This window comes from Coccinella septempunctata, chromosome 9 (genome assembly GCF_907165205.1).
Source record: "Coccinella septempunctata chromosome 9, icCocSept1.1, whole genome shotgun sequence".
NCBI classification, from domain to species: Eukaryota; Metazoa; Arthropoda; class Insecta; order Coleoptera; family Coccinellidae; genus Coccinella; species Coccinella septempunctata.
Genome location: NC_058197.1, coordinates 20,431,175 through 20,445,143, shown reverse-complemented (window position 1 = coordinate 20,445,143; position 13,969 = coordinate 20,431,175). Strand labels below are relative to the sequence as shown.

Genomic DNA, 13,969 nt, shown 5'->3' with positions numbered 1-13,969 from the left:
TTGATATTCAGCAAATGAAAGTCGAATTAAAAAATTGCAAGAATTAGTAAAATCGATTTGTTTTTTCTCAATATTTTGTGAAACACCGCAGCAGCGATCATAGAGTGTTGAGTTTTCTTTTATTAAAGAATAAAAAGAAGCCGTACTCTATGGTACTCTGATCACAGATCACAAATATTATTGTTCTGTGGTGTAGTCTGTGATTTTCAAAACATTGAATGTTCTGTGGTTCTGAGCTCAAATTTTTTTAATATTATTTTCTGAATTAATATTACTGTTAAATGGCTTATTATGCTGCGAATTTTACAACTACTTCGCAGAGTAAACCTTCATTTTTGGAAGTATTGGCCCAAGATTCCTTATCAGACGTCCTCTATCCTGCATTCCGAACTTTGATTTCGGTACTCTACATACTTTGTTGGAAAGTAATGAAATTCTAATTAAATTCGTGTTTTTAGAACTCTTCGTCGGGAACAAATAATTGGTTATTACATCATGAGTATTTTTTATTGGCAGCAAATGGGCTATTACAATATTATTATTTCAAAAATTTTGGTAAGAAAGGCTTATTTTACGAGCTGTATGTTTGGTTGACGAGAAAAATTTGCAGATGCTTCGTTCTCTGAGAACTTTTATGGCCTTAAGAGGGTTCATAAGGATGGTACGCCATTGCGTGAATCATACAAGATTTTTTGTGCAACTTATGTAGCTATTTTACCTTACCTGAAGAAGAGAATAGAAGAACGATATAACTATTACATGACTCAGGATGTTGAAGGAGTATTGGGAAATGTAGGCAAATATAATCCTTTCCGATGAGTGCTGTGACGTGACATAATTTTAGGGATTTTCAGACCTCGTGAAGAAAAAGTTTGTTGCTCTATATCCTGCTTTTCAATCCGCGTGGAATCTCTGGCTCATAGTAAATTATCTGAAATACATGGGAAACGTTACAGACAGCCAGCTTCCCTTTTTGCATTTGTTAAATTTGAAGTTGGTGTATTCAACTGAAAATCAAAATTCTCAATTTTGGACCCTTTTATTCAAGGGAAATTTGAGGTCGGTCACAAATGATATGAGGGGATTATTGATGAAGAAGTTTTATTTTTAGCGGAGCAGAATTTTGTAGGGGTTTTCTCAAGAACGTGGTGATGGGCTGCTTGGAAGGCTTGGCGATTTACACGCAATTCACACAGTCGATCAGCAATATAATACCGAATTTCAGCATGGAGGCTCTTCCGAAAATTGGCCCACCTGCGGTAGGTGTAGACGGAAGTTATTTATTATACCTAAATTTGGATTTTATACTTTTAGGCAGACAATAAATCGGAACCTTTTAAGGAAAAGTGTCCCTTATGCAAACAGTTTTGGAAGCTACCGACGGTTTTACCAGTATCAGGGTAAGTTGAATCTATTTTGAAAATTTTTGTGTTGATTGCTGATAATTTGGATTATTTTCATTTATTTCAGGTACGTATTTTGCTTCACTTGCATTATGAAGCACCTGAGGGAGTACCAATGTTGTCCCGTTACCAGGATACCGGCCAGACCGTTGGATGTAGTGAGGATTTTTGAAGGAGAATGAAGAATTGTTCATTCCCTGGAGGTGTTTTTTCTTTAAATATTTTATGTATATTAAGAGATGGATGTTGGTCTGATATTAAATATATTGTAGGAAAAGTTTCGTTCTTTTTCCTTATGCGGCTGGATTCGGAACTCGAATTTTTCGTAATTAGTCCCGTTTCGATTGTGGGTAACCTAGGGTTACATCCACCGATCGAAAAAAATCGACGTCCGCTCGCTATGACCCCGATCGACGAGGCACGACGCGAAAAAACCGACGCAACGCGTGCGTCGCTGCGCGTGCGAAAAATACCGGGATCGATATTCGTGTCGGAAAGCAAAATGGCCGCGCCGCCTGGTCGAGGGCGGAGAGAAAAAACGAGGAGATAATTCGACGGGATACAGCAGAAAGATGTTTCGCAAATGATCGACGACCCCACCTGGACCCCTGGAGTTATGCGTAAGAGGGTGTCCGTCGGTTCTCAGACGTCGAACGTCGGTCGGCTGAATTTCGTCGTCGTCAGGGCGGTGCAGGAGGCCTTCAGGCAATTCTCCAAGAGTTCCAGCTTGTGCGGCTACCGCTACTTGACCGAGGGTTCCGCCTTGGAAAGGTAAAAAGCACCGATGAGAGTGTGTGGATTTGCACAGTTGCACCTCTTAAAACCTGTCGCGGCTCTTCAAGCCCAATCGCATGCCTACAGAGCAGCTTCACATGGAAAATTCACTAGAATTTTTCAGATTCATATGGCTGCTGATCCACCTGACCTCGTTGAGCTCCGTGATATACCTGAATCTGTACATGTGGCAGATGTTCATAACGGATCCCACGATAGTGACGCTGGAAAAGTTCACCCTTCCCATCAGAGAGGTGCCCTTTCCCGGCGTGTCCATCTGCAACATAAACAGGATCAGCAAGAAGGCGGCCTACGCGATGGCGAAAGAATAGTGAGCATTCCGAAACACGACGAGTGACGAGCACGAACCGCAATCCGATCTTGTTTACAGCGCCGACAGATCGTCGGAGAACTTGTCGTACATCTTCGAGGACATCAAGTTCCTGGGGAAACTGTACGATTTCAGCTTTTCCGACCAGGAGGAGGAGTCGATCATGAGGTTCCAGAAGTTCCTGGAGGAGTACGATCCGGACAGACCGCAGGAGTCGCTCAAGGGCGATTTCGACGTGTTGAACAAGATGAGCCAGGTGAAGAGTCGCTAGTTCGCCATAGTTGGGTTTTAAATTCATTGAGACGCCTTTCGAAAGTTACAGTTAGCCGGAGATTGCGTCGAGATGCTGTCGGACTGCCGATGGGGCGGTTTCAACAGGCCCTGCGCCGATCTCTTCATCAACGAGCTGACCATGGACGGGTTCTGCTGCGTCTTCAACTACTTCAACAAGAACAATCCCAACGTGTCCAAGATTATGTAGGTACAGTTTGGGTCCGACATTTTTAGAAGTTCGAATGAGTTTCCTTTTTTTTTTATCGTAAACTCATTCGTGCTTCTGATGAACCGGTCGAAGTGTGTGGGAAAGAACGGAATTTCATCCGACGACAAGGTATTTTTTCTTACAGAAGGTGAGTACAATTACAGAAGCAAAGGACGAAAAGCAGAGATCTTTTCGAAATCGCGAAATTAACCTTATTAGTCTCTAACCGTCGGTTGTTCCAAAGGCAGGAGAACGACAACAGGACGCTGCACTCGACCAAGTTCGGCAGAAACTTCGGGCTGACGTTCAGGGTCAACACCAACATAAGCGACTACTTCTACTCGCCGATAGCCACCATGGGTTCGAAAGTAAGTCATAGCTTATATACACGCTCTCTCGATTCCCTAACTTTTGATCTCTCACAGATACTCATCACTTCGGCCGAGGATTTTCCGGACACCACTTCGGGGAGTCTCATAGAGAAATTGGTCCCCATCGGGGTCGAGGCCAATCTGGAGCTGACCGCCCAGAGCATATACACCGTTTACGAGGCTAAGAAGTACTCCATCGCCAAGGTGAGGTTACGAAACTATGGCAGGGTTATTGTAAACCGTCTGCGATGTTAAAACGATTTTTCTCGCAGCGCAACTGCATATTCAAGAACGAGGTGCGCACCATCTTCGGCGACTACTCGCAGAGCGACTGCATCATGGACTGCAAAATAAGGAGCGTGGCCGCGCTCTGCGAGTGCGTCTCCTTCATGCACACCAAGGCGGCCTTCTCGGGCTTCGGCTACCAGTGCACCCTGGCCGACCTGGCCTGTCTCAGCAAGTACGCGGCCAAATGGAGGCAGATCTATCCGAGGGACTACGCGGACGACGGTCTGGAACGCGAGAAGCAGGACGCGTTGAACTGTCGCAACTGCTACCCGGAATGCGACACGTCCCGGTACTTCGTCAACAGCGAGCAGGGTAACATCGCCGGGTGAGCGACTTCTGACAGTTGACGTTTCGTCAACGTCACTTGTCAAATTTCCATGAACTGACTCTTGAAATACTCCGTGTTTTCCAGGGACGATCTGAACTACAGCATCGTGAACATATTCTTCGAGACGCCTTACGTGGAGCAGCACAAGCAGGATGTTGTATACTATTGGTTCGACATGATCAGTAAGGTTCATTTTCCTGGTCGTTTTTTTCGTTAATCCTGCCTTTTTTTTGTCCCCAGGTATGTTCGGAGGGATATGCAGTCTGATCATGGGAATCAGCATCATTAGTTGCGTAGAAGTGGTGATCTTTTTCACTTACAAGATCATCGAGAATATTTATAAGTTTTCTAGGTAGTTTTTAGGTTACAGTTCTCTTGTAGGCATGTTGAGTTTGAATAAATCTATAAATTGAAATGGTTGTTTATTACTTAGGTATTACTTCATGAAAATGAAGTTCGTTATTAGGCCTTCATTTGATGTAATCATCGACTTTAAATTGCGAAATTAATAACTGTAAAGAAGCGAACGGAGTGGCATCTATCATTACGATAAAAGCGCAGATCGAGGGAGAGATATCGACCGTATGGTCGTAAATAAACGTCGTTACGTCTCGAAAATCGAATCATCGCGATATCTTTTCATCGTTCCTCCCCGACCTGATCGTCCGAGAATTGATGCAATCAAAGCGTACATCCCGACTAACAACAACAACAAGTTGATTAAAGAGCCGACGTTCTCACAGTATGTCCGCCGAGAGGCTGATCGACACGGACAGCACACACTCTTCCAATATCGCGATTATTGGGATGATCCCGAGCCGCGACTCGATTGTGTTTTCGCAGCGGAAAATCTAATAACGGCCCGTGTGGCCCGCCGAGAGATCGCGCCTAATCAAATCAGCGTCGCGACAAATGAATAGCAGCGCCGTCGTCGTCCCGGTAACGCCAGACAATGGGGACAATGCCTATTCGATCCACCCGCTGGCAATTACGCCAGATCCGTTGTCTTTTCGGGCGCAGGGCAGTACTGCCGGTGGGAAAGGGGTGAGTTTTCGCGAAATAGATGAACTGGGACGTTTCCTATGTAAAATTCCAAAAAATGGCTCAATTTTCATTTCCTACTGTGGACACCTTGTCAATACTCTTAAATATCGAAGGGGTTGCTTTTTTCCATGTTATCCATAGGCGCCCCATCATCCTAACATGTCAGGTGCCTGAAGAACGTTGAAGGAGACCCTACTTACTGGTACGATTCATTTGGCAACTTATTCCTTGTATTTGTTAGAAGAACCAACTTCAACAAGCTTTATACTCCCATAACGACGCATTTCCTGCTCTCCACTCATATTTTTTGCCCATATTCAGTCCTGTAGAAAGAAAAATAATCATTTCAGATAATTTTCGTTAACCTCAAAATATCAAGAAAACCCATAGAAAACAGATTTAATCTGTGGAATCAACCATAGATCTAGATCAAAAGAAACACAGAGGTTCTATGTTTACGAACACAGAACACATAGAATCTATGACAATCTATGACCGTCGAAGACCATAGAAATACGTCATGCTCTATGTTCAGGATGATGACATAGAAATACGTATTTGACGTTCGTGTTCTTTTTCTTCATCATGCGGCATCGAGCGTTTGTTAGTACAGGGGCGTACTCAAAAAAATTGAAAAGCCGCATTACGAAAAACTATTCGCCGTTTCTCGTGTTCGCGACGAGTGCGGACCTGCAGGGGGCGAGAGCGCGCGTCCTCGGCCGCCGTTCGAATTTGTTATTATATCCCGGGGTCTGTTATTTCCGAGTCGCCGCTAAGTGCTCGGCTAACTCGATTTCGCAGCGACCAAATTGGGCGCGCGGACCTTGTAATTGGGGAATAAACGGGACAATTCCGTCAATTGCCGACGGAAACGGGAACGGCAGATTTAATCACGGTAAATATTGGGAGAATAGGCCGCGATTTCGTGGAAGGACGCGTCCCACGAAGACGCCCGACCCCCCCCCCCCTATATCGCCCTCCAATTAATACGTAGTTAATAGTATTTGTTATTGTGTCCATTCATGAGCTCTCGTGACTTGGGGATGATTCACGGCTGGTTTATTGGTTTACGGAGAAAATTAACTGGATACAATCGTATTGTTCGACTGAAGAGCACAAATAAGTTATTCGATCAAAAATAAGGAAGGAGTTGTGAGAGGATGAAAAGTCTCTTCATGTCCATCAATGGCCAAATCTATTGGGCGAATATTTCTGTCTAAAGTCGCTTGGAAAGCGAGTGTCAGCACCTTTAATGGTATTTTCTTCCATTACTAAGGAAGATTCGCTGACAAGAGGAGCAGATTCTTTGATTCCTAACGCTCCCACTACCCTTACCTCTTCTGGATATTCTCAGAATTACCTCATGGGCTAATCTGTGTATCACAGGACGAAGAGGTGTGAGATTTGTAGTAATTCCCAGTTCTCTAGGCAAGTTCTCATAGCTCCAACGATGGAAACACAGGCTAGCCGAGGATTTTCCTCGTAATCTTCTGACTTGCCTTGCTATGCCACATTATTGCTCCATAAGTGATTCATGATGTTCACAATCCTAGTATTTCTGGGTTGCCAGCCAGACTTCTGGGAGCCTTCGAGGCCTTTACAGCTCATTCCACACAGGAACTTCCCATCTAGGGTTATTCCCACTCTTTGAAGTGTTTGACATTTTATGTTGACGCCTATTTGTCGATTTTTAGTGTGTCCTCCAGGTGGGCAACATCACTAATTATCCTTCCCACGAAGGAACGTTTCTTTGTTTTCCCGGTCGTGCCGTATCGGATTCATCTCTGCTCGTTAAAATGATTCGGCCCGATGCGGGTCCCGATCTCTTGAGCGCGCTCATTAGAGACCCTAGTTTGTCGCCGTACCGGCACGTTTCGGCCCTCCAAGTCAACGGCGTCGTCGGGAATTAAACGGGCTTAAATGTTTTGCATTTAGACAATAATAAACACGTCTTGACATCCGAGATTCGGCTTCTCGCTACGCTATTTTATTAACGTCGCCGACTTGATTGGACTTTTCCGTATTTTCGAATTCGCGGTTTATATCGTCAATACTCACCTAAGGGTTGATCTTAGTCTAGTAATCTTGAAATTCATGCAGAATTGACCCAACAGAATTTGGCTCCTAGACATTTTACCCTTTGTTATGTCTCCATTTTAAAAAAACTGTGTTTCTATATACACTAGTATAGTCATCCATGACGATTCTTCATTTATATGCCTGAGAATCTGAAAACAAAATGATGTTAAGTGAAGAAAGAACTGCGGGTCCTCTGATTACCAAAGCCCTTCAAATAATTATTATATTCATTCATTTTATGAGTTGTTCACACACTCAGATACATTAACCTTAAAACCAGATAAAGGTTACACCATAGATAGATTGACAATAGAAAAAAAGTGTAATTCTATGGTTCTACAATCCTGTAGGGGTTGCCAGATCGATCTCTTCACTCAGATTTTTAAGTATTTTCATGGCTTACCTCATTCCAACACGGATTATCAGCTCATGGGATAAAAAAATAACAGAAAACTCCTCGCGTCCGTCAATGGACGCTTCATTAGCTGGAAAACGGACGCATTCTAGGCTTTAGTCATCCGGATGATCATCATTTTTTTTTTCAACGTTAATACCCGATGATTAATATCGAAAATGATGAAACTTTATACCTTCGCAGTCGGAATTGGGAAAGGGGGGATGATCCGACAGGCGATTAGGGGTCCGAGGCGGGGGGACGCAGCGGCGTCGAACGATGGGACCTTGCACGAGTCACGGTCCGCCTGTCTAAAGGTTAATCGTCAAATTTAATACCGCACTGTGCGATTTTACGTAAATGTCACCGGAGGATCGGATTACCCACGGCCCCCGGGACGCCCTTAAGCGTAATTGCGTCATATACTGCAAACTGATCGAGATATAGGTACACACAGAAGTTTATCACGTTTTTATACCTTTTTGGACCTAGACAAAATAGAATAAAATTCATGATTGCCAAGCTCAATAACTCTTCAACCCCCTTTATAAGTCGAAACGATGTTAAATAGCATCCACCAACTTTGTGATCGGTGCTACGTCAACGTCCGACAAGTGCTGTCAGTTGATCTGTCATACGGACCATACGGCAACCTTGTTAGGCCAGCTTTCTGTGGTCTCGTTCAAATGTCAAAATTGTGCTTTAGAAAGACGTAACGAACATTGAAAAAAGCTCGGTTTTCGACCAACTTCCTCAATTGAAGCTCGAGCCTTCGGCTCATTTTCCACGGCATTCCTTATCAGACTTAAGTATAGGAGTTACGTTTTTTCCGATGCTCCTACGGACCAAGAAAAACACCCTCGATTAGATGGGAATTTTCCCCGAGCCCCTTCATCCCGCAAAGCCCCCAGTCGATAAGCTTTGTTGCGCGTCGCTCCTTTGTTCCCGAGGGTCCTCGAGCGCCTCCTATTATTTCTACGGTATATACGAAATCCGCGACACTCGGATGTTGTTATGTCAAGACGAGACGCGCCCACGCCGCGCGACGTCTTGATTTTCTGACGAGCCTCTTTATCCCGGCGGTAACCCGATACGGCGACGGGCACTCTGGGCGCGGGGGGGCGAGCGCGTTCTCGCTGTTTTACAAGGGTAATTGTGCATGCGGGCGCGGCTTATTGTCGACGGAAACGTTTATCCGACGTCCCTTGACAGATTGTTAGTGCGACGTCCGTCGTCGTCCTATCTGTCGAAGGACGATTACACGGTTACGAAATCCATTTTCCCGCAGATGGCTAGATGGGAGGCTTTTTCTACCCGATCGAAAATAATTTAATTCCAGAAAAACGTCAGAAAATTTTGATTTGGCGACGTTTCTAAATGAACCAGAGAAAAAATGTCCGTAACCAGTCAAGATAGATAAATTTGTGCTCCGTCTATGATTTGTGGTTTACGGCAAGCATAGAATAATAAACACTCTGACAGTAGATGTCACGATAGATTAGTCTGTGCTCCGTCTATGGTTTGTGGTTGACAACAAGCATAGAATAATCCCTCTGACAATAGACGTCACAATGGATTAATCTATGCTCCGTCTGTGGTTGAGAGCAAGCATAGAATAAACTCTCTGATAGTAGACGTCAAGATAGATTAATCTATGCTCCGTCTGTGGTTGAGAGCAAGCATAGAATAAACTCTCTGACAGTAGATGTCACGATAGATTAATCTGTGTTCCGTCTATGGCAAGCATAGAGAACGCGTCAACCACAGATGAACCATGTCTGTGGTTTAACAGAAACTACCGAAAACGACAGGGAAATTGTAGTTCCCTGTTTTATCACTCACCCTTGTGTTAGCTTAATGAAAATCTCTTTAGAATTTAATTTTTTCGTTCATCAACCAATGCTTCATCCCCTATGGTGGTAACGTTGGTGTTTCTAACGGTCCACTTCTGGTTGTAACATCCTTCATTCTTACTCTGATCTACTCCAACTCCCAATGTAACCTTCCAACATGTTTTATCCTGCAAGTCGAAGTTAATTTATACTAATATTCACCACAAGCATTGGATTTTTTCTATTATCCCTCAACTTTTTGGATCGACGATGATAAAACTTGCCTATATTGAACTTTGGCCTTCTACTAGTAGGTCAGAATATCTACCTCCAAGGCCGATCTGCCTTAAAAAACCATAATAAAATAAATTTGTTGGATAAACGTCAAAAGTCCCGGGTTTTTTTAGGCTTTTCTTATGTGGCTCCCAGGTCGAGAGTGTTTGCTGGTCTCGCTCCGATTATTCGCCTATCTTTTGTAATATTCCGCGGCCTTCGAGAAGCAGCGGTTCGCTGACAAACTGTGATTCCCCAAACTTCTAAATTACCTTTTTTCCTGGAATCTCTCGATTGAATAAAGCGCATCTCCAAAGCTCACAATCCTCCAGGTAGGTTAGTCGTCTCATACAACAAATATCTCATATTCAATTAGGCAATCGAAAGATTAGATAAAACTGATACGTATCCTTATCTCCAGCGTGAACCTGCCGCATAGGATCCGTTCATTGCGTGAAAAAAAGTAGTTCAAAAACGACGGTAGAAATGTTTTTCGTATAAATTAAGATTGTGAGTGTTTTCACGAAGAGAAATGGGGTGAGTGATCAAGTGAAAACTAGTCGATTCGTATTCGCAACAACAAACGATTTTTCTCGTATTAATTTCGAACGATGACAAGTGAATTATTTCGTTAAACTTTGTTATTGTTATTTGTTCCCGGAATCGAAGTGCGTTTTATGCCAAATGGAAATTGAATCAGTCTAATAGAGAAATATAACAGTCGAAATAGGCTTTCCAGTTGATTTAATCGAAAATCGTAGATAATATCAATAATTGAACGTTTCAACTGACTAATTGCGAAATAACCATGTATATACTTCAATAATCCAGAATTACTGGCGACATTTCATCCATGACTGAATCTTGTTGTTGTTGAATTCGTACATTGTTTTGTAGTGCCAGAACACAGAAAACTACACCACGAACGTCAATTTTTTTGAGGTTAAGTTATAAATGACCAACCACTGCAACTTCATTCGGTTCCCACTGAAACATCAACTTCAATATGGGCTATCTCAAGTAACAATCACAAAATATAGAAGGCTATCATCACAGAACTAAATAATCGAACCCCTACCGTCTCTCATCGCCCTAAACCCACTAATAATCTCGCGTTTTCCAGGGTTAGAACGGCGTCGCTGCTCGTCTACCTGTCCTGCCTGTTCCTGGGGGTCCGAAACCAACCCCCGTCGTCGCTATGTTCCCGTTGCAACTGCTCCAATATAAATGCCACCTTCCTGGAGGTCCTTTGTCTGTCCGACATCAAAGAAATCGCCGACGTAATATTCGCGAACGGGACGCAGGGGGACCTCCTGTCCGTATCCGACCTGACGATAAGGTACAACGAGCTGAACACCCTCGCCGACGGCTTCGCGACCGAGAACGTCGTCAGACTGGACCTGTCCTTCAACAAGATCTCCCACGTGAAGAACAACGTGTTCAGCAGGCTGCAAAAGCTGGAAACGTTGGTGCTGAGCCATAACAACGTCGAAAATTTGCATCCCAACGCCTTCCAGGTAGGAAACCACTTATAATAACTGAATATTCACTGATGTGATGATGAATTTCCAGGGGCTATATATGGCCGGTGACTTTTACCCCTTGAGATCCCTACGCACCCTGATGCTGGACCACAACAGCATCCACACGCTGAACGCGGACCTCTTCGAGCACACCGAATCGGTGGAGACCCTGTCCTTGGCCTACAACCCCTTGGAGGTGATCGACACCCATACCGCCATAGCGATAACGAATCTGGCCAACTTGAAGGTGCGTCCGCGACAAGATCACCACGAAACCCCCTAAACTCCCTTTCAGTTTCTAGATTTGAGCTACACGCAACTCAGCGCCCTGCCCAAGTACTTCCTGCACACCCCCAAGTACATCGAGGTGTTGAACCTGTCCGGGAACTCCTTCACCGGCGTCCCCAGGGAGCTGGAAGAGGCGCACTCTCTGAGGAAGTTCGTCTTCAACGACAACGCCGTGGTGGAACTGACCAGACAAAAGTAAGACAAAAAAATGACCATTTAACAAATAATGCTGGTCCAAGGGTAGAACCCTGAGGAACCCCACCTAACAACGATTAATTTTGCAGCGGTTTCCCGAGGATTCCGACGCTGCGCGTCCTTCACCTCTGCCAGATGTCCGACTTGGTGGCTCTGGACGCAGGTTCCCTGGCCAACCTGACCGATCTGCAGGAGCTCTACGTGGCCGGGAACCCCAGGTTGAGCAGGATCGACGACGCGACGCTTTCGACGGCGGACGCGACGGGCACCATGGACAGCTGGCCGGACATAAAGAAGGTAAAAGGGTCCGAAAATCGCCTAATAGGGGTATCGCAATTTTTTTTTCAGCTCTACCTCAACGACAACCAGATCTCGTACATAAACAAGTCGCTGCTGGCTCATTGGAGCACGCTGGCCGAGTTGGACCTGTCGAACAACCCGTGGACTTGCGAGTGCGAGAACCAGTGGATGGTAGAGACCCTGATGCCCGTCTATCTCAAGATCGACGAGGACAAGGCCAAGGCGATGAAGTGAGTGGTTAAAAATTCATTGATAATTTTTAAATTAGGTTTCGCCTCCACCATAATCGACTGAAAATCGTTTCCAGGTGCGCCGCTCCCGTCGAGATGACGTCCTACACCTTCGAGGAGCTGCACAAGAGAAACTACAACATGAGATGTCTGGACCTGTACGGCGCCCAACCGGAAAGGGACGCGGCAATGTTGGTCGGGACGTTGGCCGGTATGATTCTACCTAAATACTCGTTACATTCCGTGCTCCTTAGCATTCCTTTTACAGGGCTACTGCTCGGTATCCCCCTGGTGCTGTTCTGTATCTACTCCTACAGGAGACACTGGTTCGGTTATTTCGACGATTCCGCCGCGTCCTTCTCCAGGCAGTTCTACAGGAGGACCAACGACGTCTACGAATATTGAGTTGCGATTTTAAATGGACCCTTTTCACTCTCAACTACAAATTTAATGATATTCTTCATTATGTAATAGAGCCGATGAGTCAGAGTATAAATTTACAAGATTAAAATTCCCAAGTAGATATAGAAAAGTTCTTCTTTTATTGTTCCCAACCAAATATTCCAGATTTTAGCTAGATTCCCATAATTAACTAGCTCAATTATAAAAATCCTCCACCAAATGGCTAGCACAGTTAACTAACACAGATTTGACAACTCATATTGAACTTATAATTGAAGCAACTCATATAAGACCAGTTATAACTAATTTGTATCACAGCTGGTTCAGTTAACTAACACAATTTCGATAAACCGTCAAGTTTTTTGAGAGTAAAATTCGATATTATTTATTTGTGAAAGGAGTTGAATCAGTTTTAACTTGCTTTATATGATAAAGTAAGTTTTAACATTCATTTTATGGAACTAATACAGAATTGTGTTAGTTAATCGCACTAGCTAACTGAATTTCTATCAGTTCCTTCATTAAATCAGAAATTTCGATGAAATAGAGATCAAAATCCATGTGGGTAAATTTAGTTATGAAAAGGACAAAATCAGTAGTCATTGGACTTTTCATTAACTGGTGTTAGCTAACTCTGTAGGTACCAACTATTTGAATTTTCATCATTCTTCCATTTAACACAGAATTGAAGGGAAACAGATCAAAACGCATGTGTATTCAGTTATGAAAAAGAGTAAAATTAGTTATAACTGGCCTCATATAACTTATAGGATTTTAACTTTAATTTAACGGAAATTGTTAAGAATTATGTTAGTTAAATGCACCAGCTATTTTTCCCGGAATTTAGTTATGAAATGAATAGAATTAGTTATAAATCATACGATTCCATCTTTAATTTCACGAATTGTGTTAGTTAATCGCACCAGTTAACTGAATTCTCATCATTTCTTGCATTCAACGCAAAATCTCTAGGAATAAGTTATAAAACGAGTAAAATCAGTTATAGCTGGCCTTATATGTCGTACATCGATTGAATCTTCAATTTCACACAAGTTCATTCGGGATTGCTAAATTCGAAACGTTGGAATACATCCTCGTAAGAATAGAGGGGTTGAAAATCAAGTTTTCGAGTCGGGGTGGGTAAAGTTTCATTCAGCGAAGGAACGTGATGTAAAGTCGGCACGAACCGGAGGGGTTGGAAGCAGGTTGGAAGGGAAGAGGTGGGTATATAGCTACACACAATTTACCCGTAATATGGGTGGATGAGAATCAATAATTGCCTGAATGCGGAAATCACGGACTCTAATGCAATTTGTCCATTAGCCTGGCCTTATCCGGGGCCGGAGGATTTCGCCCTACCCCTACCCCCGCAGGGTTCGCGAACGCTCCAAACTCACTTCCCTAACTTGCCGCACATTTCGCCCGTTTAGGGA

At 43.8% G+C, this 13,969-nt stretch overlaps 3 protein-coding genes across 6 annotated transcripts; all 3 read left to right on the top strand.

The window, feature by feature from the left end:
* Nucleotides 1-196: 196 nt before the first annotated feature.
* LOC123320169 (peroxisome assembly protein 12) lies at nt 197-1,680 on the top strand. The gene is made up of 7 exons (XM_044907371.1): nt 197-401; nt 459-555; nt 611-792; nt 845-1,059; nt 1,112-1,259; nt 1,315-1,400; nt 1,471-1,680. Exons 1-7 carry the CDS (start codon nt 282-284, stop codon nt 1,583-1,585), a joined length of 963 nt encoding a protein of 320 aa, XP_044763306.1. The 5' UTR covers nt 197-281; the 3' UTR covers nt 1,586-1,680.
* Nucleotides 1,681-1,744: 64 nt separating this feature from the next.
* LOC123320935 (sodium channel protein Nach-like) lies at nt 1,745-5,374 on the top strand. Of its 3 annotated transcripts, none has more exons than XM_044908433.1 (9): nt 1,745-2,174; nt 2,302-2,508; nt 2,569-2,764; nt 2,831-2,985; nt 3,231-3,357; nt 3,415-3,564; nt 3,633-3,973; nt 4,061-4,158; nt 4,217-5,374. In XM_044908433.1, the coding sequence occupies exons 1-9, from the start codon at nt 1,987-1,989 to the stop codon at nt 4,330-4,332; spliced, it is 1,578 nt and encodes a 525-aa protein (XP_044764368.1). In that variant the 5' UTR covers nt 1,745-1,986; the 3' UTR covers nt 4,333-5,374. The 3 variants fall into 3 exon arrangements, with proteins under 3 accessions (XP_044764368.1, XP_044764367.1, XP_044764366.1); XM_044908432.1 differs by having other exon boundaries at nt 2,825-2,985; nt 3,234-3,357; XM_044908431.1 differs by having other exon boundaries at nt 2,825-2,985.
* A 4,602-nt stretch (nt 5,375-9,976) lies between these two features.
* LOC123320937 (leucine-rich repeat neuronal protein 2-like) lies at nt 9,977-12,666 on the top strand. 2 transcript variants are annotated; one of them, XM_044908435.1, is made up of 8 exons: nt 9,977-10,135; nt 10,722-11,115; nt 11,171-11,368; nt 11,417-11,604; nt 11,694-11,901; nt 11,953-12,134; nt 12,212-12,345; nt 12,403-12,666. In XM_044908435.1, the coding sequence occupies exons 1-8, from the start codon at nt 10,131-10,133 to the stop codon at nt 12,537-12,539; spliced, it is 1,446 nt and encodes a 481-aa protein (XP_044764370.1). In that variant the 5' UTR covers nt 9,977-10,130; the 3' UTR covers nt 12,540-12,666. The 2 variants fall into 2 exon arrangements, with proteins under 2 accessions (XP_044764370.1, XP_044764369.1); XM_044908434.1 differs by having other exon boundaries at nt 12,212-12,666.
* Nucleotides 12,667-13,969: the final 1,303 nt, after the last annotated feature.